Below are 27030 nucleotides of genomic sequence, written 5' to 3' on the forward strand. Positions count from 1 at the left end.
TTCACTTTTCTTTGAATACATTTGGAAGTGGCACTTGTTTTGACTATTTGATGATCTATTTTTATTTTCTCGTGATAGTTGATGAGTATAAATTGCATTTTCCAAATTGCTCACAGACTACAGTGGCCTGTCCCTTCAGCACATGATGATTTGTGAATGTATTAAATGTGTAGCCCTCTACACATCTGAGAAAAAAAATGCTCGCTGGCACGCCTCCACTTTGAGTACGTCAATCAAGCCTGCCTGGCAGCGGTCAGAAGCTCTTTCTGTCAATCATCTTGAGAGACTCTGCAGGCCGCGCAACAGATGACATGGCAGCGAAATGAAAACATTATGTAGATGACACAAGTGACTCCTGGCAGCGTTGAATGGGATCTAGCATTGAGCAAAATTGCCATCTTGCCATTCAAAAAGTTTTGGTCCTAATGTCACTTGGCAGGAACCCTTGTTGTGTCTTATATTTATATGGTCCATGTCTCAGCGTCAGTTTGCTTGGATATACTTTTCTGTTCATTGTCATGTGACGTCTTGTTTTCTGTGATGACTTTTTTCGACATTGTTTGCCTGGGTAAATAAAGGTTAAGTAAAAATAAAATGAGCAAGGTGAATATGCTAACGGGCCCTCATAGGCACATCTTTCATGCACCTAGCATGTTAGGCTGGTTCTAATCACATCTAACATAATTCCCTTCAAGTTTTTTTTTTTTTTCAAGACGTTAATTACTTTCATTCCATTTTTAAGCTCTACGCTGTCATTCAAATGACACTGGTTTGAATTAAAAACTAAAAATACAACATGATTACAACCGGTACTGCTGTAGAATCGATTCACTTGAGGTACAAATGGAGCATGAATATAATCAATTGGCTTAATCTCAAGGGCATACTAGACATTTAATAAGGACGGGCTCTTTTTTTTCTGCCCATGGCGGACACAAAGATACGGTTACATGCATATACTCGAAGGTCAAATGGTTCAGTTTTGTGAGATAATTCTGATCTATGTGCACATGCTTTGGTTCTATTCCTGTTTGTTTGGTCATTTCCAAAAATGCCACATGATGAACCATAATGGCAGTACACCTACATGGCTGGGTTGTGTTCATCTCTTCAGTCTGCCCACTCACAACCCGCGAGGAAAAGGCTCATTACGGAAATAAACCACGGTTACCTTTTAACTGGGAAAGGAAATAAAGTGGAAATAAATTGTCCGCTTTGCTGCGGCTGACTCATGAAGTCATTGGTGTTTTTAAAGCCAGTGTTAAATCTCGGCTCCTTGCGAGCACATAGGTCAGCCGCTAGCCTTGTGAATAAACTGTAATTGAGGGTTTCATCACCAGCACTAATTACGCAATGGCACTTATCTTAGCCTTGTTGTGTGGATGTATGTGTGGAAGGTGTAATTATGTAAACTCTGATAACAATTGAAAGCGTATTACTGCCGCTCTTATCTCAAGGGTATAATTAGAGGACTGCAGAGTGTGATCAGTAATTTTGTTATTTCTCACATATTACAAGACTGCTCATTATATGAGCCAATGGTATTAAATGAGATTGACTCCGCATTTCACTCACTTGGTGCTTTGTTCATTTAATACGTCTTGAAGAGCCGTTGCACACTTTGCGCTAAGGGGTGGGAATCTCACATGGGATTGATTATGTTTGCTATTATCGATTACCGATCCATCTCGAACGGATGCTTATTTTGGTGACTGTGTGATAATCCACAGTACATTTACTTGGGAACCAAAGAAAATAGTATGTTTCATTATCTGTGAAAATGATTTGCCACAGAGAAATCACAGACAGACAGACAGACAGACAGACAGACAGACAGACAGACAGACAGACAGACTGCTTCTTCTTCCCCATTGCAGCCTCAACACTTTTCATACAAATGCATAAACATATTGTAATTTCTCAATCAACCCAGGTTCTTGGGTCACTGCGCTTTTATTTCTGTCTTTGTCCTTGTAGCAAATGGGGTTGATTTTTATGTATGAAAAGTGCTGTACCAATAAAGTTTAATGGATTGGTTTCATGAAAAACAACTTTCTACAGAATGGGCCCAAAGTAGACTGAAAGGTTGTGCTTAAGTATACAAGAGAGAATAAATATCAAATGTAAAAACGTTCATTTGTCAGTGGGCGGAGTCTCCTGCAATGACACCTGCAGGCAGTTGTCATCAAGACCAAGTGAAAAGTTTGCTTTCTTTTTTTGCTCATTGCCATTGTGACTGCATTTGGACTCTTTGGTGCTCTTCTGGTCAACTGCTTCTCTTCTCTCCTGCAAGTACAACTGTGAGTTTCCAGTTTATTCCCAGCATTGCTTAAGTTATGTGTTTTGTTTGTAGCACTGTTTTCCGTCCATTGCTTTTGATTCATTGATGAGCTCACTTTTTCAACTTTTTGTTTCTTGTATCGCCTCATGCTTGCATGCCCCTTTTGTTCAAATACTGTAAAATGATCCTTGGTGCTGTTTGGGTAAGTTTAAAAAGAAAAAGTCTTCTCCCTTTCAAACCAAGTCATAATTGCTGGCATGGCTTCATCCTGCAGGTGTCATACTTGCCAAGGCATATTCACTTATTATTCACTCATTCCTTAAGATTAATTTTCCTCAGAGTAGTTCAAGTGTAAAGTCTGTAAGTGTGTGTGCATGTTTGTGTGTGTCAACAGGCACTGGTGTCCCGTTGAACCACTTAAAGGATTCTATTTAACGGGTCAGCCAAGCAATTAATCAAGGGTTTAATTGGAATCCTGAGTCGAGTGACACAATTTATGCAAATGAGGTCATTAATATTCAAGGCTATATTCACTGCTTGTATTAAAATGGCTTATTCGCCATTGAGTGCTAGCACTTTCATTACAGAAAATTAGTGAGCAATCATAAATCCAAATACACGTTTATTTCCCAGAGAGAAAAAATATGAAATATCAGAAAGGAGTAAATGTTTGTTTCATATGAGGCCATGTTAATGCTGCTAATTTTGCCTCATTAGTAACAGACTGCTATCTGCAGGGATTCGCTCTTAATTGGATCACCAAGCAATTCAAACCCTTGCTTAATTGCTTTTTGCACAAATAGAGGCATGTGGAAGTTTGCTTGTTAAATCCAAGGTGTCCGCTGCCCATACTGTAAAAAGCTAGGACAATTCACCGATCACTTGGTGCATGTATCAATGATGCTAATCGGATCAATATTATTAGTGTCCATGGATAGTGTGTGGGATTAAAATTTGGATCCCAAAAATTGTTGTATGTAAACGTAGCTACTGTTGCTGTAAAAGCAACTTATAATATTGTCTAATTAATCATCTCGTACTGCATTGAAATATGAGCTTGTCCGACTGGAGAAATAATTTATCTTGGTATGTTATTATTCACAGATTTCATTGTTTACTGAATCATTTCATCTCTTGTATCTTAAGTCTTTTTTTTTTTCTTTTCCCGGCGCTCAAAAGGGGGATGTTTGACAGCTGGAGCATAATGGGTCACAGCAAACAAAGGCAAACCAGATGGGATCCTTAGAAAAGTATCACATTCAGCCTCATGACTATTTGCTTTAAGAGCATCTTGGTATTATTAGCTAATGGGCTGTTATTTGTCTGATGTATTCTGTCAGTCACGCATGCACTTGCTGTGCTCATGTGTGCAGGCTGCTTGGGGCTTGCAGTAATTACCGCAGTGAGCCAGGGAGTTGTCTTTTCCACGGCAGATGGCTCAGCAGCACCATGCTGGATCAGGTAACCGTGACAACCACCTCTCTCCCCACACTTTACATTGCTAGAATGACTCTTCACACGGGCTGAATGTCATTAGATCATCTGTAGAGAGTTTGGCTAAATGGTCATCATTTTACTTTCGGAAAGTATCCCTTCAGGGTCTTAATTTGTCTTTACCGTCAGATTGACTGCATCATGTAAATCCAAGTACCTGCACAATTCCTTTTCATTGCAACCATCTGTATTGGTCAATCTGAGGGGAAAAATGATGGGGAATGCATCTGCTCTTATGGACTTCAAACCAAAATAAGAGGGAGGAGACGTCCAACCAAGAATGTGTGATTCTTTGCAGTACCAGAGGGAGGCAGTGACACACCTCAGTGTAGCAGGTGGTGTTGGCTAAGACTCCCTCCCTCCCTTCATGTATATAATCAATCCCATCATCACCATATTCAAGTATTCGTTCACCTGTTGGATTGCTTAATGAACCAAGCGAGTCAATCACGTGTAATGTAAAAGTTCATTTTGCGTTTATCTCGTCAGGGTTTCAGTTCAGTGCTTTCATTTGGTGTCATTGCTGGTGGCTCATTCTATTATTGGCATGTTGCAGCTAAACCAGAAAGTATTAGCGCCGCAAGGAATGAACAACCACAGATTCTTTAAATATCCCTTTGACCAAATATTTTTGATGTTTTCCCATTTGCCCGTATGGTTACCTGATTCGATTTGAAATCCAAACTTGAGTTCTCATCAACCATGAATTACTGGTAAGATCAGTGGGCACTGAACAGGACCTTGAGGAGCACCACTTCTGAGATTGCAAGACAGTCTTCAATTGCTCATGTCACATGTGAGTGACTACATCAATTGCAAGGACAGACGAGTGTCAGGAAAAGTTTGGTGAGCAATTAAAAGAATTTGTCTTGTGTGCAATTCTTTGGAATTGATAAATGTGAGCTGATCTGGGTTTTTCTAAGGCTTTGTCCCTTGAGCGCGAACATCTGTCTTTGTCTCCTTTAAACTGCCATCTAATCCAGCAGTCATCTGAATCCCACGTCTCGCCGACATTGGGATGAAAGAGCATCTCACCGGAGCCCAGGCCCCTCCGTGCGTGATTGGGGATGGGGAGGGGGGGAAGTGAGCAGGCCTTAGCGGCAAATGTCAGTGCTTTTCCTGTGAAGCAAGCCTCATCAAAGGAGGATTAGTGTCGGACTGATGGCTTCACTGGACGAGCAAGTTGTGATGGGGCGGTAATCTCATGCGCAACCAAAACTTGGAGATGTGGCCTTTTATGTGCACTAAGCCATACTTTCAAAGTCAATCTACTTTATTATCAAGCTCACAAATACTTTGTTAAATAGTCTGGCACAAACACTTTTGTTATTGTGGATTTATCCATTTGAAGGTGATTATTCCAAAAGATACCACGGCTGGTGTGGGTCTGAAAGCAAGTCAGCTATATATGGAGATATTGTGGAACCTTACTTTGGAGTGTAAATAAAACTATTCCATAAACGCTGTCACGTCGAATTCTTAATGGAAAAATAAATCATAACTATCATCAGATTGCATCGGCACTATTTTTTTTTTTTTCTCTCCCCCCTACAGGCTCATGGTGTCCCCAGCTAATGTTCCATCATGATCGATCAGCTTGAGAGCTGAATGTTGGGGACTCATTTTGACAAGCGACAACAATCAATACGGCCATTCTTTGTGGATGTGTGCAACACAGAAGAAATGGAGACAGGTAGGGATCTACTCTGAATCTGCCGCTTCTTTTTATCTGAAAGGTCACGGATGACAAAGCAAGTGGTATCAAGAACTTACACCAACTGCGACTGGACTCCTTCCTTTTGAACTGGGGCGAGTGGGATGACTGCAGTAGTCTAGCTACTGCCCGGCCGTACAATCATTGAACTAGAGAAATGATGTCCATCGATACTCAATTTGTTTCGATTCTAAGTATGTGATTTTTCACCCCATATGTATAGCTTCTGCGTCATTTGGTGTTCTTTGGTAATTGGTGGGCTTTTAAATGACACGTTTACTAAAGAGGATTGATGTGGCCACTTTGTCGCACTTTGTTGCATCATTTAACCGGGGTTGGCCTCCGCCAGTGAGAGCGCACACGCGCGCGCACACACACACACACACACACACACACACACACACACACACACACACACACACACACACACACACACACACACACACACACACACACACACACACACACACACACACACACACACACACACACACACACACACACACACACACACACACACACACACACACACACACACACACACACACACACACACACACACACACACACACACACACACACACACACACACACACACACACACAGTTATTTACATGTACTACATCCAAGCCAGTGACATTTCAAATGTGCATGTTAAAGCCTAACTCTTTCAAAATGTAAATGAGATGTTTCCATCTGTTGTCCTTTACTTGAACCTAATGTGTTGTTTTCAATCAGTCTGAATGTGCCTTCTTTGTTTTTTTTATGAAGTTGTGCGTCTTTTCATGTCTTTCTACCTGCATCCTATTTCTGGATTTCAAAAAAGTGCTCAAAATACAATGTTTAGTTCCGTGGGACATTGGGGAGGAGCTGTACCTGGCGTGTTAGTATTGAGCTACTAAGTGAATCATTTTTCAAGCAACACATTTGGAAACAAATAGAAACATCACTCTCAATTTCCAAAGCTGACAAGGCAAGAAATGAGAACAATATGAAGTCGCAGTATGGCGCACTTCATTAAAGTCTTGGTCTCCCACTCTTGATGAAGCAGAATGTAATTGCGCTGATGACAAGGTTGTGGACGGTTGCAAGCCATGTATTTATGGAGCTTTCATTTCAACTCCAATATAGCAGCTGTCAAAATTTGCCATGTGAAATTCTTCAATAGGCGAGTATGCACAGCCAAACCTCGCTAATAGGAAAGAAAAAAACATAAGGGTGAATGAATTATTCCTCCTGTGGCTTTATTAGCCTAGTCTGATGGTGAAGAGCCATGAAGGTCATTGTACCAACCAATGTGCTTTTTTTCAGTACATGCATCCTTTTTCTTATTGTTGTGACAGGAGAATTTTATCTACATCATCCAAATAAGACATGGTTGTCAAACATGTCAATAAATGTTGTGGTTTGCTAAAATAAGCCATCCGTGGTATTCACGGGACAAGGCAGCAAACCAGAAGCACTTTGTTTATGAGCAAATGACTTTTTAGGATATATTAACTTGATATCTCAGCATAAAGAAGACGATTAGCAGAAGCCGTAACCTGCTTTATCGGCGAGCGTGACGCCACCGGGGTCTTGTGAAAACTCCGTCTCTGCTTTTCACCCGGATCTCACTTGATCCCTTTGGCATCCGTCTGGCCGGCCTTCATCCCCGTAGGCTGGCCATCCTCCACGCTCGTTACAAACTGTCGGACGAGCCGTTCGCAGCTCCGACTGCGTTCACGCCGGTTGGTCGGCCCGGATTGGCATGCACGCCGTGTCCCCTGGACTGACCTGCCTGTCTGCCTGCCTGCCTGCCTCTGTTACTCCCCCATTAAAATTCTTGTGCCAGATCCCCAATGAGGAGCGTAGCGGGGTCAGCCCGGCTCGGTGGCCTCTCTCCACCTGCCTGCCTAATGAAGAAGATGCCTGCTGGGTTCATTATTAAAGCCCTCCTAATAACAGTCACAGCAAGAGTAGTGATGGCAAAACAAGCGTGTGACTCTGACAAGGTGAGACACAAAGTGAAACATTTGGAACAGGGTGCCAAGGATGGGCTTTTGACCACGTGGCCGTTCATTTGACTCAAATGCATATAGATGATGGGATTTTTTGAAAGCAATAATAGAATTCCTCCCAGCTGCACCGAGCACATATAGTGCAAATGAGCTTAGCGGCTGGCTGTGCTCCCTATAAGTGATACGGGTTATTATACAGGGTATTACCAAAGTCCTCTGAGAACCAACTACTAAGTAACTGTGTGGGTGCTTGCTTGCGTAATCACGTGTTGCATTCAAGTTTAGAATTTACTGCGTTGCTGACGTTTCTCCGTGTTTAGGTTTCAAGGAATTGATTCAAAACATATGTAAATAGCTTTATTATGTATTGCTATTTGAACTTTAGCCATGATTTGAGCAAGCAGGTCCATTGAGAAAGCAGCAGCAGCAGCAGTAGCGGAGGAGAGGAAGGGAAGGGAACAAAACCAAAGGGATGGAATACATTAAATGCTCGTTTATGTTTCTGCAAAGCTTGCCATTGAATGTTTGCTTTTCATGCCGCATGACCAAGGCTATTACTTTCTTGCTACTGCTTTGGGGCATACCACGAGGCTTAATAAAAACTCAGTTTAGGCTGCATGAAGGATTTAGTAGCAGTTGAGAAGGTATGGAAAAAATGTATTGAAAAACATCTCTAAATTAATATTACTGTGCGCTCCATGAAAGCAAACTTTGTTTTTGTAACTTTGGTTGACTTCCAATATTTTTCCCGTGAGTATGAATACAGTTGCGTTGAAATTTTCACCATCTAAAGCATTCAATCATAAATGTACGGTCGTTGCTTTACGAGTCACAAACGTGACAAATGCGGGCCATTCTTTAATCCTGCCCCACATTGCATTATTATAGAGAGAAAATGAGAAATATTTTTCGGAGAAATGTAGTGCACGTTTATTCAGCTTTGTGCCATTTACATTGTGTGGACTTTGTTTTGTTCTTTTGTTTATCTAATCTAAGGATTAAATGGATGGTTCAACATTGCAGCCAAAGTAAACCCCTCATTTTGTTTTTAGTAGCGCAGCTGGATGATATATGTGTGTGTGTGTGGTGGTGGGGGGGGATCAGATAAACAAACCGTAAATGCCCAGACTTCTGTTGCCCTCTGAGATTATAGCTGCTACAATGATTAATTTTAACAACCAGTGCTAATTGTCTCCACGACTTTTAGTTAACAGCAAATATGATGTAGCTCATGTAGCCATGGGTGCATTTCTCGCCCGTAATAAAAAAAAAATAATGAACAGTGTATTTAGTGCTGGCATTTTCTTCCCAGAGATTTGTAGAGTGCACAGAGGTCAGCCGGATGGGAGTCTGGGAATTAAAAGATCCCGTGATACCGCGTATGCATCGGGCATGAGCAGAAATTGATCCTGTATTTGTCTTCCGATCAAATGTGAGTCTTTTTTTCCTTTCCATAGCAGGATTGTGCTGTGTGCAGCTTGAAAGTGGCGTGTCATATTTCAGCCTCATGGGAGGCGTTGTGTGAAGCCTCAGCATTTTTGTCTTTGTTATGATGGATAAAGACATTGTTCTCCCTTTCCTTGGACTTGTACTAAAAGTGCCATCCGCCTCTCTCCATCTTTCCCCTTCTGTCTTGCCTGTGAGCAGACCAGCGCTTCTGATGTAGGAAGCATCTCGGCCCTTGATCAATGGCTGCGATTTGACTTCAATCTTAGCTGCGCTTCCGAAAGCGCCGCCCGAGGCTGGTGATGACACCTCCCCATGAGTGTCTGAGCTTAAGCACCCTATTTTATCTACACTGTCTCTTCCTTCCCCTGTGGAAAGAGGAGGCGGGTACGCTCTGATCCCCTATAGCTTGCTGCTGGACCTAGATGGCGTGTGTGTACGAGGAGGAGACCTTTACCTCAAGCATTGGAAATCCTTGATATTCATTCTGTGTTGTTCATACAGTCCAAATGATGTGCACGGTGACCTGGATGCGCTCACTGACCTTTTGTATCTTGATTTATCTTCACCTGACTCAGCACACTGTAGATTGTAATATGTATCCATGCAAATGAATGCAGTTTGCATTTAAATCATGAAGCAAGCCCCAGCTATAAAATGAGCAAAGCAGGTTATACAAGTGTGATCTAGTATCATCCATCACCTGGTCTGCGTTAGGGTTGCTCCACCCTGAACTCTTAGTCACGGTAATCAACAAATTGTATAAAATGTATGAAGCGGTTTCTTTCTCACAACCAATTGCAATTGCTTGGTGGGAAGGAGTTCTTGGCAAGAAAGCCACATTCCAAGTTGAAAGGCACTTGTATATTGAATGTGTTTGCCTCAGATAAAGAATGAAGTTTTCACACTAGGTGATGTGTGACGGTGCATCTGGTGACTTTGCTGCTTCTTTCACTGCCTTGCCCTGAAGTAAGTTTATTATAAACGCACCTATTTTTAGTGAGTGTTGTGAGAGAAGCACTTGCGCTGTCAAGCCCAGGGACTTTTTAATCTTGCTCCATGTACTGCCTAAGTAGATTCTAATTCAAATTCAGTTTGCAGGAAGAGTTATTGATTTTGCTCCTCTTATTTATTACGAGCCAAGCTTCCTTCACAATTATAGTACTTTATGAAATCATTTCCAAGATCTTTTAAATATTAGCACACATTGCTTGTTTAAACTGTGTATGTCGGGGTATGGCAGTAGTCAAATTTTGTAAACAGCGGAGCCACAATTCATTGAAGTTTTCTCATAAAAAAACAATATAGGGTCATCAATATGGGAAATTCTTTTCCCAAAGGGTCAAACTGTCAGCATCATAAAGAATTTAATGGTGGAGGCAATGTAGTAACATTACAGTAATTGTTAAACAAGTATAAAAAGCCAAAGACAATAAACTCAGCCATATCTTTGACAAACATGGTGATAAACATGTTGAGGGCGGGTGGACACAAATTTCCTCCCATAAAGACTACACACAGCTTACTTTGAGTGTGCATTCTATTTTTTTCCTTTTATATCATCTGCGACAAACATGTCCTGTAGGTGGGCAAGATTTGTAAGAGATGAGTCCCTTGATGCTAGTGACACCCGCCAGAACAGAATTGCATGCTTCAATCTTTGGCCCTTATTACTCGCTATGTGTTTCTTTTGTATCGTTATATGTTTTATTACATTCTATGTAACTAAAAAAATGCAGAGGGGCGGGTTAGCCCGAGTTTTGCTATTTTCAGACACGCTGCTTGGCGCAGTTAGAAACGGGCGGCTTGCGCCGCTGTGGGTGTGAATTTGATTCACAGCCAATCAGACATATATTCATTTTCCATGGTTCTCGGATTATGAGAGGCGAATCAAAAAGTTCATTTTGTGAGTGCAGTTGAATAATGGCTGTGTATAATAAGAAACGTGATTTTTGTTCTTGATAGTTTGTCTGTGTACTAATGCAGCCATCATTGACAGTTTCTGTGTTCCTCTTAGGTCTTAAACAAACAATGTATTCAAGTCTTCAAGTGGCCTGTGGGAGGGACCAGGAGCGCATTGAAAGTACAGATGAATCCAATCAGCCTGTTCACAGGCGTCCAACACAGGAATGCTTGTGCACTTAGCATCACTTCTCAAGGGTGTAATTAGTAAGGATGCCTGTGAGTTGTTTGTTTTCGGGCATTAGTAAAGTCTGTGGATCCTGATAATAGGCTTGTCTGGGAAGTGGAGTCGATTGGCCCCGCCGTCATCCTTGGAGCCCTGATACCACTTGTCAACACCATTGTTTTTTTTTTTTTTTTTTAGCCTTGCGTGGATATGTGATCTACGGTCTCTGGGAGCACTTAGCTACAACTGTCAGCTACAAGGCTCTTTATACTGTACTAGAGTGTCTTTTGAAGGAGAATGCGCCTCTCAAGATACACAACTTAATTTATGATGCCTTTTTAATGAGCACTCAGGAGCCTAGGAGACTAATCATTGAATTGATGAATATCTGAAATTGGAACACAGTGGGAAAAGAATACGTCGGATGTTGTTCGGAAATAGTCACTGCGTGGAGACGATGCAAGCTTGATGAGCATTTAAAGCGGTGGTTTGCAAACATTTCCAAAGTAGTCCAACACGTCCCGTTAAAAGCATTTTTTTTGGGCTGTGTTTCTCGTCCCGATATCAGCTTCCAGGCATATATTACACCGTTATGAGGACGGAAACGGAGTTGATGGATGTATCCCCCATTTCCATTTAATTTCATTATTTGCTATGGAGGTCAGCATATTGTATGTGCCGCCTGAGTGACCTTTCACAAGGAATTTGGTTTGGGCTTTGTTTTTCTTGTCATTTAAGTTTTCTTCTTCCATAACATGCATAAGTTTAGCCATTTATTGAGCAGTCCATTATTTTTCTATGAAGTCAAATGGTGTACTCGCTCTCATTAGTAGCTCAGTGTTTTTCATTTCATGGGATATTAGTTTGACTGGATGCCAGAGAATTTAAGATGAGTCTTCTTGGTGTAGTTCAAGTTTGATGTAAGCAATCTGTTGCTTATGGGATTTTATGATTAGGATTGCACAGTTTGTGAAGTATTTGCTATTAAATCAAAGTGACTCCTAAAATGGACTAAATTAATTTGGGATTTGCAAATGTCTAAGGAGGAAATTCCGTCGGTTGTGGGCTATGGGGCAAGGAAAGCAAAGCGGGCATCAGACACAGTTATGCTTCAGCACTTTTCAATTTGGGCCTGGTCTGCCTAAGCCTCAAGCGAATCGTTAAGGGAAGTCACATTAAGTAAGCATCCTTACTTGTTCCAATGCTGAGAGTCAAGCATCCCCCTTGTACGTCTTCTGCTCACATGATGAACATTTTGCTGTAAAACTCATTGATTTGATGTTGTTTCCCAAATCTGAATGAAGATTCGATAAGCAATGTAAAACTTGACCAAAAAAAAATTAATTCTAAATGGAAGAGTAACATTTACAGAGGCTAATCTCATATTGCAGCTAAATTGTTCCTCATTTTCACCAATAAAAATCCCTCCGTCCATTTTTCACAGGTTAAGCTACCCAGGGCCACATATTGCTGATTGCACATTATTAAAGGAAGGACGAGGAAATTAATCAAATGATATATTAAGTCACAAAGTACATTACAGATACGTAAGCTCCTTGTACTTTATCATATGGCTGAGGGCAATGTTTTGCAAAAAATATCAAATAAATCCAAAAAGCAACATCATGTGACAAGTTGCTTGGGTATTGTGGTCCAGTCCTCTTCAAAATGTTGACAGCTCTCTCCAGGGGCTTGAAGCCACTCTTCTGACATCACCCTGTGTCAGCAGTCAGGAGAGGAGATGGAACGTGTTCACGCCTCTACATGCAGATCTTCTCACGACTGGATCGCTGTCCTTTGTCCTATCTTTGCTATCCAAAATCCATCCATCCACTTCTCACGTTGATGGCGACTACAGTAGGTGGCATCGGCTTGCTCCTTTTATTAGTGTAGTGCTTAAAAAACACTCGGAAAATAGCGTGCCGGCCAATCCGAGCCATTTGTCATCCCTGCGGCTTTGAGACGGATTGAAGGGTTTGGGACAAAGGAACGTTGATAGAGTGAGGCCAACTGAAACCGTGTCAGGAGTGGCTGTTTCAAAAGCTTCAAATGTTGGTGACAAGCTTTCCTTCGATTCAACTTACACGGGAAAAAATGGAACTGGCCTGTTAGGTATAGATGAAGTCAGCATTTGTTTTTATTCACAACTGGAATCAACATTGTAACTGTTGCGTAATCTTGGACAGCAAAATGTTGGGATGTCACAACAGCCACAAGAGCTGTGTGCACAATGGATGGCTGGATTAAAAAAAATAGTGAAATAATTGGTTATGGACTTAAATTTCGGCCCGGTCAGTCTTTGTGACTCAGTGCTCGGGATCAGGAAGATTACTGACATGAGGTTTTGGTTTCTGGATCAACCCCGGTGAGCCTTTAGTTTGACCGCAGCCTGTTTTGGAGACAAGATGGAGGTAGAGGGCACAGAGGTACCGTTTTTATTTGGATGGGGAAACTGTTAGTCGTGGCCCATCATAGCATTGACGCGCTTTGCCAGGACAGGCAGGCTCGTAATGTACGTTTGGCGATGGGGAAGTCACTTGTGTCAGGGGGATGACAATTGGCAAAGGAGAAGGACTAGTTGGAGAGGAGGCCATTTCACGCAACACAGCTTCCGGGATGTCTGTCATCAGGGATGCCAAAGAAAGGCAGCATCTCTTTCATAGCTGGCCAAACCACGCAACCGAGCATTAAAAGCCTTCTCGGAGACAATATCCCCTAACCCATGCAATGTGGGATGACTTTCCCCCCCCCGTCAACCTCAAAGCATTCATATAAGCCTTAACGCCACAAGTACTTTGGCACATTTGTTTGTTTTTGCTTACAATAGGCCCCGTGGAGGTTGGTAGAGCAAATTGCCAATGCGCTCTTATTGTTGTTTGAAGTTATGGGGTTGTTGTATTTCATTCAGAAAAAGAATCGGCAGTATTAAGAATCCGAAGGTTTTTATTGATGTAACGTAATATGTCTCCATGAACTGTTGTGGAGCAAAAGCCAAGCATACTTGGATTCTTAAGAGCGTTCATCATTATGATAACGTTGCCAGCTAATTTTGCGAGATACCTCTGGAAAGCGTTCAAACTTGAAACATACAGCAGAGATTGGTTTCACCTTTCTGTAAGTCAAAAGTGCTGATATTTCTACAAGATAACATTTTGATTTCTCAGTTCCCAAACCAAAAAATATGATTTTGGGTTTTATTTGCTGGAGGATTTTTCTCTGCTTTACTAGAAATAACCACAGTGGGAGACTTCATTATAGAATCACACTGTATGTATTTCCTTTTTACACTTTGATAACACAATGTTTAAAAAATAATTGTCTGGAGCGGGTTTTTTTTCACATCTGTGAAGAACAAAAGGAATAAAATGACTTAACCTTAATCATTGTACTTTCTATAGTCAACTGTATAAATGTGTTAATCCTGCACATTTGCCAAAAAGCGCTTATTCGTACAGACAGCAGTGCATCATCGAGTGTTTATTTTACCTTTTGCCTTTGTTTCTATTTTAATGAAGAATAAGACTAGCTGGGATTCTAGTATACCGGTGAGGCTATATTGCTTTCATCACTCTTCCACAGTACCCCTTAAGGAATCACCCCTGACCTCGGCAAGAGAGAGAAAAACAAAATCACAGAGCGTTTCTGTCATACTTGCCTCAACCTCCAACTGTTTTTCTTTCTTTTTGCATTATATTTATCTTACCAGATCCAATTTCGAAGGAAGAGGAACATGGGCACTTTTTAAGCAATTTTCCTCACTTCTAGAAAGTGGAGCATTTGTAAAACAGCGCTTTATGTGCTTTATACAAATTGGTATAATATAATATAATATAATATAATATAATATAATATAATATCTATTCGAGAATGTGGCGTTCCAGTATGAATGTAGAAGTGTGTAGCTTTTGCTCCTGCTAAAATGCCAGTGAAGAAAATGCCCCGCGTTTCCTGTATTATCTTGCTCCAGTGGCCGTAACAGTTCAGGAAACCTATCTCATCATGGCATAAGCCTGCCCGTCTCCACTTTCCGACTGTGTTTTCTGGACCTTGTTCTCATCCAATACATAAGTGCCACACTCGAAAGAAAGCTCGGGAATCACTCAAAGGGAACATTGTGAAAGACAAGGAATTCAAATCTTGTATGTTTGGAGGCAGAATGAATACGTCTTGACAGTATGGAGATGTAAACTCAGCGGGTCGGATGTATTCTTTGGATACAGGTGCACGGGCGGTCACATTTTTCTTGTCGTGTTCATGACAGTAACCTTTGTCAAGATGCTTATCTTTCTATTCTATTTTATCCTGGGCAAGAAAAAGGCCGATAGTTATGTATGAGTGGATAAACTTGGAGTCTTCTACCACTCAGCTGCCTTATGTCCTATTTTTACTTACTGCTGTATCATCAGTTTTGATCTTCCGAGACAACCTCTTAATTATTGTTTTCACTCTCTGTATCTGCCTAGACTGTCCTATTTATTTTCCTTCCAGCGCTTTTTCTTTTCCTTTCATTTGTCCTTTGCATCGACAATGCAATGACAAACTAATTGAGATGGAGACTGTTTTGGATGGCTTCCCTTTTCATTATGCATGAAATTAATAGCTGTTCTTCAATTCATTTGATTTGTCTTTATTGGTGTAATCTGCTTTGCTAATATTTGGGCGTGACTGAAACAAAGCGTGAGGGAAATTTAGACATTTTATTATCATCGTGCTTCTGTCACAGTCTGGAAGACAGCCAGAAATGCCACTTTGTTGTTTTCTTCCACGGCTTCCTCTTATTCAACCGATTTGCGTCTGTTTTTCCACTGCAGTATCTTCCTTGATTGGTCATAAGATGAACTTGAATAGCGTCCCTATTTTTGCTGTTGGTCATGTTTCTGTGTCATCATCATACATGTACTGTTTGTAATTGGCCCATTTTTGAAGGACAACTGGGACAGACAGATCTTTTTATGATCCAATATGGTTTGCTTGAAGCGTTCTTATAATATCGTGGAACCTGACAGAAGATTCCCAGAGTCTGAAGGTTTCTCATCCAGACAGTAATAGTAAACAAAGCCATAATTCACTTGTTGACTTTCAAAGGCTTCTTCCGCATGCAACTCACGTTGAAGCAAACAGAAATTCCCATCATTTATATCCAAAGTGACGCGCTTTAAATGGATAACCGCCTCCGTGGCGTATTTATCAAGCGCACTCGATGCATAGATGCCAAAAGAAAGGAAAGTGTCGGAAAGGAACTGTTAGCTCAGCATGTGACTCTCCCCATTAGCTTGGAGAGTTTAGTTCAATGAAAGAGAAAGGAAAAGAACATGCAGAGCGGGGATCAAAAAGCTTTGCCTCCGGGAAGTTTGTAATTACAATGGAAGCAGATATATTTCCATACTTAATATAGTGGTTGAAGATTGCTCGGGGGGCATTCATACAAAAAAGCAGCCGCCGCACCAAAAGTCATATAGAAGTCAGAAGGTAACAAATAGCTCTCATTATTCCTCGGAATATCCAAATATACTGCACAGATTTCTTCAAATGTCTAACAAATGCTTGCTTATTAGGGAAATAAATCAAGCTTAGATAGTGGTACATATTTTGGTTTGCTTGATGAAGCTCTGTTAATTTTAGTACATCCAGTGCTTGCAGGTTTCATCAAATCAAATTGTTATATATTTGCCTCCAAAATATGAAAGAAATACATTTTGTACTGGCCTACTCGCCAAGCTTTGCAAGGGTATGATTATGGCCGGTCGAAAAATGATCAGGCCGGGCCATAATTCAACGAGGACTATTGGTTAGTGCGGAGATGAGCAATGATGAAAGATGCCTCAGGAAATCCATTCTATTTTGTTTCCTGCTTACAATGCTTGTCATTCATGATGAAGCTTATGACCGTGGAGTTAGTTGACTGACAAAAAAACAAATGTCACCTTTGTTGACTGTGCTGTTTGAAAAGAAGAAGAGAACGTGGTGACTTGCACAATAGCTCTCTGGAAGAAATAGTATTGGCCCAAAATGTGCAAATTCATTTCTCTGTACTTGCGACATGAGTAATCCCCCAAAAATATCTCACTGCCCTTAAAATTGAATTCATCCCAAGATATTGCTACACTGAATTAATTGTCCGTACTTTGAAGTTCTACAATATCATGCGACTTTATATTAGGCCTGTCTAAAGTAACACTGCAGCATCTAGTTTTGGTTTCTTCCAAGTGATTGTCCTGCATGGTCCTCATCAGTGTCATCTATGATAAACGACCTCATTGGCTAGTTCATTTCTCCAACTTTGGATCTTTCTTCAAGCCCAGCTGCAAAACATTTGTCCATTTGTTGCACTGCACGGCTGCCGTGGAATGTTTGACAATCAAGGAACCTCCCCTGGTTCCAATCTGGGTTGTTTTTGCTTTTTGACCTTGAATGACAAAGATACGTACGAGTAAAATCAACTCTTCCCGGTGAAGGAACATAAGAATTTGATCTTGAAATAGTTCATTAGACATCTTGTGCATGAGAGTATGAAACTGCTGAGTGTGTGACAGTGGGAACAAAACAAAATATGTGGTTGGTGCGAGGACGTCTGCGTTCCAGAACAAAAAGATCATCCAGGAGCAGCAACAAGGACGACCCACAGGGCCATCTGATCGATAACAACAATTGGTGACCCTATATGGAAAACTACAACCAGGAGGAGCGAGCAAGTTATTCGGCAGGAGAAGAAAGACCAATGAGAGCAAGCTAAAGTTAACTGCAGTTTACACATAGCCAATAGAATAATGATAGAATGCCTTTGCTGATGTGCCATTTGCATATTGTGTAGTATAACTAATGGCTGGGCAACTCGGATGTAGAGTACGTCTGCTGGTTGGCAACAGAGGCGTACAGAGGTGTACTGAGAGGGACCCGAGACCCAGGTGATGTATTAGATTTGTGTGTTAGGAATAAATCCACTCGTGTGTGAAAATGCCGGCTTCCTGATACCTTTCTATTGCAGAACGAGCGCGCATATTGTTGGATGAGTGGCAGTTGGGTAAAGTCACAAATTGGAGTCAGATTAGTAACTCGAGTTCATGTTAAATTAGAGAAATATTCCAACACCGGTAACTTTGAAGTTAACACTTGTCGTGGATTTTCACACAATGTCATTTTTTGTGTTTCCGCTTCTTCTAAGAATGGGAAAACAAGTGAACAGTGAATAGTGCTTATAAAAGTAGAACGTGACCTTGATACTTTTGTTCCCTTTCAATGCTGCGCTTGCTTGTGTGAATTCCGCAGTTTCTGATATGATCCTTTAAGATGGTATTCAAATACTTTTGTTGGCATACATATGATGTGCTCAACATTCCGATTTTTATTACCACACAGTATTTCTCTTGGTATTTTCACTTTGTCAGGATTTGTAGAGATACATATTTATGGTCGCTTTGGTATGTCTGGCTATAGAACTAAATACGGTTTGGCCCGGTAATACGGAATTGGTGTGATTGCTATTCATTTGACAACATGAAATCAAATATGGATTTGCATAACAATCGCGTTTTATTGTGTAGCTGTGCGATTTGAGTCTTAGTGCTTGCAATTGTAACACAAGAAGCAGCATTCTGCTGCTGCTGTATGATTGTTGGCTGTATCCAGGCAAGGAGAGAGAGTCAGTGTCTGTTTGCAAAGTATAGCAAATAGTGGAGGTTATTCTTATCTAAGGACATGGCTAGCCCTCCGAGCACTTTAATTGAATCCACCCACATCTGCAGAGCAGACGCAAGGTGTTAGTTACCTCGTCTGACTTTCTATGTCCACAATTGTTCCGTCAATACTAAAATGAGCTAAGAGCCCATCTCTAGATGTACAGATCTGCCATACTAAGGCTAAGATCTTAAAGCCGGTCTTCTCCCATGTGTGTAAGAGGGAAAGCCTTGGAACTGTGTGTTTTTCTGGCTGTGTTGATTCTCGCTCTCATCATTTAAGCAATTGAATTAGAAGTGTGCGCTCCGGGTGGTGCAACCTTTTAGGTCTTAACTGCATCCTCCAGTAGGTGAGTGTCATTGATTTTTGACGGTCAGGTGTGTCTCGTGCCCTCGGCACACGTGAAACCGTAGGAGGCAAATTCGGCGTTCACTGCGATTGGTTGTCGGCTAGTGGATCCGTGCACGATGAATAGTAAAGAAGTTATCCAAAGGTGTTTACATTTTGCTTATATTGCACTTTATTTACATTCCATGGCACACATATTGATGACATGACCACCTGGTTGAAAGAACGTGAAGATCAATTCATCAGCATGATTCAGGAAAGGCCACCCTTGTGCAGAAACGCTGCGTCGACAGAGTGATGATAGAAAAACTCTGACGGGAGATCGAAACCCGACTCATTATAGAAGGTGTATTTTTTTTTTTTTTTTTCTTCTTTTCCTTCCAGCTCTTTAAACGAACCGGAGTTATCGTCTTGTGTTATTGTTTGCTGCAACTTGGTAGATATCGTTCCTTTCCAACTATATAATGAACATTAGCCAGCTGACTAGCATTTATTTTGAACAAGAGGCGCAAAAGACAATATTTGGAAAGATTAATAATGCACAAAACTTCAAATTGATAGGGGGAGGAGCTTTGTTTGTTGTCCCCTTGAATGGATTGTGGCCAACCCCAGAGATGACCAAATGTCTTCTCCATCCATCTATCCGTGTATGTTCAGGCTCAATCTTTGCTGTTGTGATTTGCTTAATTGGCCGTAACTCACAAACACCCATTCATACTTGCCGACAGATGACACTGTCATTTAGATGAATAAGTGGCAGAAAGTAAAGCCCGTCCCTCGACTCTTACCACACACAAGACTATCAATGTCCATTGATTCATATGAAAACCGTTCTAAGAAACCTGACGTCTACCTGGAATTGATTTTGAATGTGTTTTGTGCCAACTATCAGCTTGGATAAGCCTCCGCCCTAATGAGGACAAGTCATACCAAAAATGGATGTTCCGCATCAAATTCATCAATAAAGCCCCGGTCGTAGTCCTTTGATTCATTTGTAAAACCGAGTTGTTCATTGAAAAGCACTATTGGGTGAGACATCGTGGAAAACTCGTGACTATGAGGCCCACAAGTCCATTTTTCGCCCCATATCAGCCCTTGAATGTAGAACATTTGTCATTCCACAAATACTGCAATGATTCATCTTCGCCTTGAGCTACAATGGGCTTTGTCTCTGTAATTAATTTTGCTCTCAGGACAGTACTTGAAATGAGTTGTGTCTTCAAGGCCTAATTAAAGGAAAGTTGTCGGACACATTGTAGGGCACACAGCTTGAAATGTTCACTTCAGAGTTTCTGGCTTCGCCATCTCATCCTTCATGGAGCAATTTACAGGCTGGGGAGAGAATGAAAAACAAATAGACATTATATTTGATTTGTTGATTTCTTCAGGCACTTGGTAGGCTTAACTTATCTTTGTCAACGTCTAAGGAGGCTTTATTTAAGTCTGACAATGCATCGGAAATGAAGACATTTTCAGCACTTTCATTTGAAAGTACAATTAACTTCCTCTCGCCTTGTTGAATGTGAATTGAGTATGGAATTAGAGTTAATTTAATTTGTACACACATCTGATTATTTTCTTAAGACATGTTTTTTTTGGGGGGTTTTATGGAAGCGATGACAATTGAATTTAATGTACAGTGACCTGATGGCTTGGCGGTTTACCGACCTGGCAGAATTTGACAGTCAAAATGACAAAGCACCGTGGCTGCACATAGTTTTTTTGGAAAAGCCTGTGTTTATGACACTACTACTACTGGGTGGAAGTTTCTCATCGGAGGCATTTCCTGTCATGACCAGAACTTGATGTTTTCAATCAGTGGGCCTCAGCCACACGCTCCCCTATTGCCAGACCACAGGAATACACACAATCCGATTGAGCTTCCAAGCCACCACATGTTTCATTTTCTATTTTATAAGAGTAGACAATCCATGCAAATTCCAGCCTGTGGTTTGCCATCACTCATTTAGCGGGGTTACGATGTTTCGGATTTGTAATGTTGGATGGATTTTGAATTTGGTGGAATTAGATTCTACACACTCAAGTGTAATTTTTAGACGTCATCACAGTACAGCCTGTTTCTCAGTTACCATTACGGCAGAAGCGGGTGAAATGGTTCGTCAGCAAATTGGTTTGCACTTTTTAGGTGATCATTCAATGACAGGCCTTGGACGGGCAACATAAATCATAAATGCTAAAATGGAGATGTGATATGAATTCACAATATTTCACTCTGGTCAGGGCTTGAGCTACACGTGTTATTATGCTTACCTGCGCACACACACATAGTTAAACACACAGACACTAATGGACAGTATGGATGCCTGGGGGTATGTTATCGCTTTGAAAAAAAAACCCATCCATAACATCTGTAAGGCATTATGGCTGATTATTCTAGCCCCGCAGTGCAATCAAGCACAATGTGGATGAATTGGGGCTGCTCAGAACATATTGTATGTTCCCCCCCAAAAAAAATATCTCGAATCTTGAACAATGACCACCAATCCCCGCCACTCGAGCCACTCATTCACATTCCTGGCACTTGATCATAATACAACTCCTCAGCACACTAGTCCTTGTTTTCTAATGAGTCGAGCAAAGAAAGGGAAAAACACAAAACTGAGGTCCCGTGAGATACACTGCAATTTCTCATTTTCGAACATCTTGCCAGATATATCTGTGGTTCAAATGTGACTTTTTGTGATATATCCAGTTTTTTATTAAAAAATGTAGACGCAAATATGACAAATATTATAATATATATGCTCCACTATTTAGTTAAGCTTGAATGAGCAGATTGACTTGTGGCATTTAGCTCATAATTGTCTCATCAACAAAATGTTAAGAGATAAAGAGATGCCGATCAGGTTTTGGAGTACACCAACGCCCGACTGAAGCTATCAGGGTCGCTCTTGATGCTTGTCCATTAGCTGTCACTCATCAAAATGTCAACTTGTCTCCACAATCATCAGTGAGTGGCGGGATTTTGGAACACAATGTCAGCACAATTCTTTATGACTGCAGGGAGTTGCCATGGTGAGTGTATTGGAATTCAACAGCGACTTATCCGCTGGGGGATCAGCCTGCGTCGCTTCCCTTACCCTTTTCACAATTAATTCACAAAAGAGTGTCAATTAGAACTCAAGCACATTCTCCTCTTCAAACTGTGTGTTATGTCAAGTTTGCCTTTTACAGTGAACTCGCTGTGTTATTTGTCTTGCGTCTCTTGTGCTTTTCATGCATTGAAGGTTAAGAGCGGGGGCTACAATTGAGTTCTGCTCCATTTAGCACCCTGAAATATTCTTCGTCTGAGAACAACACTTTCTCCTGCTTCTTATTTGGCACAAGGGCTAGCGTATGAGAGCTTTAGGGCAGCTTAGAGTATGATTGGCAGGCAAAATGCTATGTTGTGGCAAGCAAAATATCATGTCTTATGTCGGAAATGGAGCCCACGTTTGCACGCAAGTCGGAGATCGCTTATACCAGTTAAATATTTGCGGGATGTCACGAGAAAAAAAATGCTGTCGGTGGAGTATGAATGAAGCAGCGAGTTTCTCAGGAGGCATCCATTTGGCCATTTGCCGGCAACTGAAGATGACTCTGGTCACGGCTCGGTTTGCGAACGTCACATCGTCACACTCGGAAATCGTGAGTCATGACCTGAGTCCTGACTAACTGTGATGTCATTTCCTTAGTTGAGGTACATTAGTCGTCAAGTCGCACCGAGCATCTTTTGAGTAGCAATGGACTTCCTGGGAGAACACCAAGGAGGACACCTCTGTGGAAAAACTGCACATCGACAAGCCACAAAGCTGCTGGGAGAAGACGAGATAAAACTGGAACATTTTGGCACTGCACATCAGCTCATTGATGCAAAACTGAAGCAAGAAACGAACACTGGAGATGTTCTGTTCTTGCTGCAGCTGGTTTAGGGTATAATGAGAATGGCTTATCGCAAAATAATTGGACTATTCTAAAGTGGCCCCCTATTATTCTTTATCTTTCTTAAACCAACAATTTTTTTCCACGTGTAGTTTGGCTTTGCTCGAGCAATTCGACAATATTGCAACCATTACAATCTCACTAACACCTTTTTTACATGGAGGAGCTTTAAAGTCCATCATGATATTTAATTGTGTCCTATTAAAAATGCTATTTACTTCTGAACCTCTTATTTGAATATGGCGCTTGGGATTTATTGCCTTCTAAGTTTTTTGACACACACTTAATTCAGTAAACATACATATAAATATTCCCAAATTGTTTATGCTTTGACTTATTTGAGATCAAAAGCAGACCCCAATAGTTTGATATTGGCAAGGATATTAATGAAGGCAGAAAAAGGAGCACAAACTGTCAGGAAGTTAAAAGGAGTATCTAGGACAATAGCACAATGAATAAAACAAAATGCACATCTTACACTATGCGAGCGCTTTGATGAGGCCTTACTGGAACTCCTGTCAGGTCTCATGTTTATTTGGTTATTAAAAAGACTATTTTATATATTCAAAATAATAAGATGCTTGATTGAAAAAAAACAAACAAAGAAGTATTCAGGCCATTTAAAGAAGGCTTGAAGTGAACTTTAACATCACATTTCCCCCGATGTATTTGCCATGTCTGTTTTCCCAGCAGAAAATCGACTTTGAAACATGCTAACTAGGAAATTAGTCATCGGGGTGACACAGATCAACCTTCCCGTTTGTATTAGAGAAGGAGTGTTAGCAATTGACTCTTTCCAGGTCTGGTGCTCAGCCCTCATTGCGTAGTGATGGGCTCTGTGAGTCATTTGTAGCCATGCATGTCTGCTTTCATATTTCCTCCCCCATTAGGCCCTGCATGGCTCTCCTCTGTGTTGTGATAGTCCATAATGACTCACTGGAAATCTGCCTGGTGTTTATCAAATGTCTCTTTGCAGGGCTGGTAGGGCACAATCAGTTTTTTTGTTAACATATTGTGAATTTGTGGATCAACAGCCAAGGGGAGCAAGGTGCTCATCAACTATGTCACAGAAGTTAAGATGATTTATTCGTTCAATGGGATGATCCGGTTTCAAGGTTTTACTGAGCAGAATATTGTCTCGTCCCCCCCCCCCCCCCCACCACCACAAATCCATCTATTTTGTCCTGCTAATCTTTGATGAGTCTGAATCAACAGTGCCCATTTTGTTTGCAGCCAAGTAGTGCACAGTTTTGCTTCCATTGTTCCAAGATGGTTAATTAACAACTCACAATTCTGAGTTTGTGGATATGTGGAGATGAAAGCTGTGATGGATGATGGTAATTGGCAGCTAGAACATTTTTATGCGTATGTATATGCCTGGCTACTCCCACTGTTAAAAAAAAAAAAAAAAGGCTGTACTTTATTCTAAACTGTTTGAATGAATATGCTGTAAATTGCTAATTGTCCTGGTTTCAGACAATGTTAATTACATCATCAAATTAGTAATTGCAATATGGGAATGGGGAATGAAACAGCCGTCTGAAGACAAATGGGGGCTTTGAACTATAAACTAGAGTTACTCATTTTACATTTTAATGAAAGTGCTCAAATTACACCCATCCATCCACTTGCAGGGAACTGGAGCTTGTCCCGTCCCCATTGACTTAAATGGATGGATGGATGGATGGATGGATGGATGGATGGATGGATGGATGGATGGATGGATGGATTCTCGTTGAAAATAGAGGTGAGCGCTATTTGGGTTTCTCAATTACAGTACACCGATTTTCATTTCAAGTGAGGACCATTTTCAAATCAGTTGACACCGTCTCTATTAGTGGCCGGCTGCGTCGTCTATTTGAACAATAAACGTGTCCCAATATACTGTCAGGATTTATTATGGCTCACACAAAGACAAACATTTAAGTGCTGAGCCCATTTGAACTCGGCCGCTAACAACTAGGCGCAGCAATCCCTCTCAGATGTATTCAATCGTGACGTCTTAATGTATGTTTTACAAAAGAAAAGAAAAATCAAAAATGGATAGTGGCCACTAAAACAACAAACTGAGGAGATGAGAATTTGCTAAAAGCTCCTGCGAGACTGCCTGTTGCATGGACGAGACAAAACTGTATTTTTCTTGCAACACAATAGCTGCACGTTTCCAAAAATGAAGCAAAGAAAGACCTAAGACCTGCTATGAAATATAGATGAGACCGTGCTAGGTTCCAGGCCTGCTTTGTGTGCAATGAAAGGCCTTTTGGGGCGACATGTGCTGTTCAGTGTCAAACGACGACACACAGCTAAACCCAAGAATGACTTGGAATAAAGCTTTAGACTGTGGAATTCTGAGGTGACCTTCTATGATCCTGCCAAACATGTGTGGAAGGAGCCAAATTACAAAGCCTTCAAAGTTAAGACATCTGGAGCAATTTGCTCACAGGAATGTCAAAACAAGTATTTTAAATTTCATTTGGAGCGCACTTCAAAAGCAGTACCTCATTTTTTATTTTTTTTATTTTTTATTTTTTTTTATCTCTGTTCATCTATTCTCTGTACTCTTTGTCCTCACTTGGGGAAATGCTGTTGACTATTAGTACTTGTTAGTGTCATTATTGTTATCTTTCAATTTTGATTCAGACGTTTTTAACCAATACTTTGTCCTATTTCATGGTGACTTGATGTCACCACGACACCGTCACGCTGCTGACCGATTTTTGACCAAAGTGCAGCGACGAGCACTACCCCAAAAATACTTCTGGTTTTGTGGAACAAAATGAGTCATACGTCTATTGGTGCGTATTACTACACTCAAGTTGTTTCATTAAAAAAAATAAAAAAATAAAGGTAGCTTTTACTTCTGGATAAGAATTTCAATCAAGGCAATCAGTCCTATCAGGTAACATCTATTTTTGTTTTTTAAAGCCACAGGTCAAGTTCTTCCATTTCAAGAGTCAAATCCCAATTCCCTGACTTTAATTGTTAATCTTCTATCATATTAATATTCATGATTGAACTGCCCAGTGTCTGTATAATGAGACTCCCCTGAATTTCTATTCTTTATTGCTTGATATGAATGGGAAATCAGAAAATGCTGTAGGGACTTCTTCATCATCATGAAAAAAGGCTGTATTTTATTTCAAATACTTTATTCTAATCAGCTATTGATCCTGCATTGCTGCAATAGACAAAACAAACTACAATATATTTATCCGATATATTCTTGTTTTTTGTTGCATGGAAAATGTCTGCATGATCATGTGCACGGCAGGCTGATTTGCCCTGAGTTATCTGATTTTAAACCTAACGAGGCATCTCAACCCTCGTCCTTATCATTTTTATTTCTTTATTTATTTGACTTGTAAAATGAACTAACTAGAGAAAAACAGACTTTTGTGATAAAAGAGTCAGTCACACACACACACAATGAAAATGATGCCTTTCTGATGTGGCTTTTCAAGTTCAGTCCCCAAATAGCTCTAATATTCTTGTTTCTTTGTCATGTGGCTTTTGTCTTTGTTTCCCTTTGTTCTGCTCTTTCCGCTTTTCTCCAGATGCCGAGTTTTATGTGTCTAGTTGATCCAGACGTTGTTAATCTGGTAAACTGGAATCAATATCTGCCTCAGCTCTCCCGTACAAATAAAATATATATATTTTATTTGAAATCTTTTTTTTTTCCCTTTTATATTCATATCTATTTCATTTTCTATTTTTCTGTTAAGGATGGCCTTTCCCCCTTGTTATTCTTTTGATCATCGGTACTGGCCACATAGTGGTCCGGTACTGGTTTTGTACAATCCTCACAGTTTTGTTCCAGGCAGTAGGTTCACTTGCATCCAGTAGGGGGGATCGACTGCACGCTCTGTTGCCATCTGCCTCTCAATCTCCATGCATATTCCCAGGTTGTGGAAACGCTGCAGCCCAATGGTCTGCGTCTGCTTGGGTGCTTTAAGACCCTCCTACCAGCTGGGCTGAAAAAAAGAGGCGGCACTGTGCTTGCAAG

The 27030-nt window shown here is 40.9% G+C and overlaps 1 protein-coding gene across 7 annotated transcripts in view; it reads left to right on the top strand.

The window, feature by feature from the left end:
* Positions 1-2152: 2152 nt before the first annotated feature.
* The window catches only part of rbms3 (RNA binding motif, single stranded interacting protein), a 146025-nt gene continuing 121147 nt past the window's right edge, over positions 2153-27030 (top strand). For 2 of the 7 annotated variants that reach the window (XM_085900734.1, XM_085900738.1), the window contains exons 1-4: positions 2153-2300; positions 3461-3575; positions 3655-3742; positions 5330-5468. In XM_085900734.1, the coding sequence (XP_085756860.1) occupies positions 5439-5468 (30 nt within the window). In that variant the 5' untranslated portion in view covers positions 2153-2300; positions 3461-3575; positions 3655-3742; positions 5330-5438. Of the gene's footprint in view, positions 2301-3460; positions 3576-3654; positions 3743-3904; positions 5263-5329; positions 5469-24253; positions 24775-27030 lie in introns of those variants that run through there. The other 5 variants (XM_085900732.1, XM_085900733.1, XR_015062900.1 and 2 more) reach the window with 4 other exon arrangements.

The sequence above is a fragment of the Syngnathus leptorhynchus genome, chromosome 20 (assembly GCF_054491065.1).
Source record: "Syngnathus leptorhynchus isolate UIUO chromosome 20, UIUO_Slep, whole genome shotgun sequence".
NCBI lineage: Eukaryota > Metazoa > Chordata > Actinopteri > Syngnathiformes > Syngnathidae > Syngnathus > Syngnathus leptorhynchus.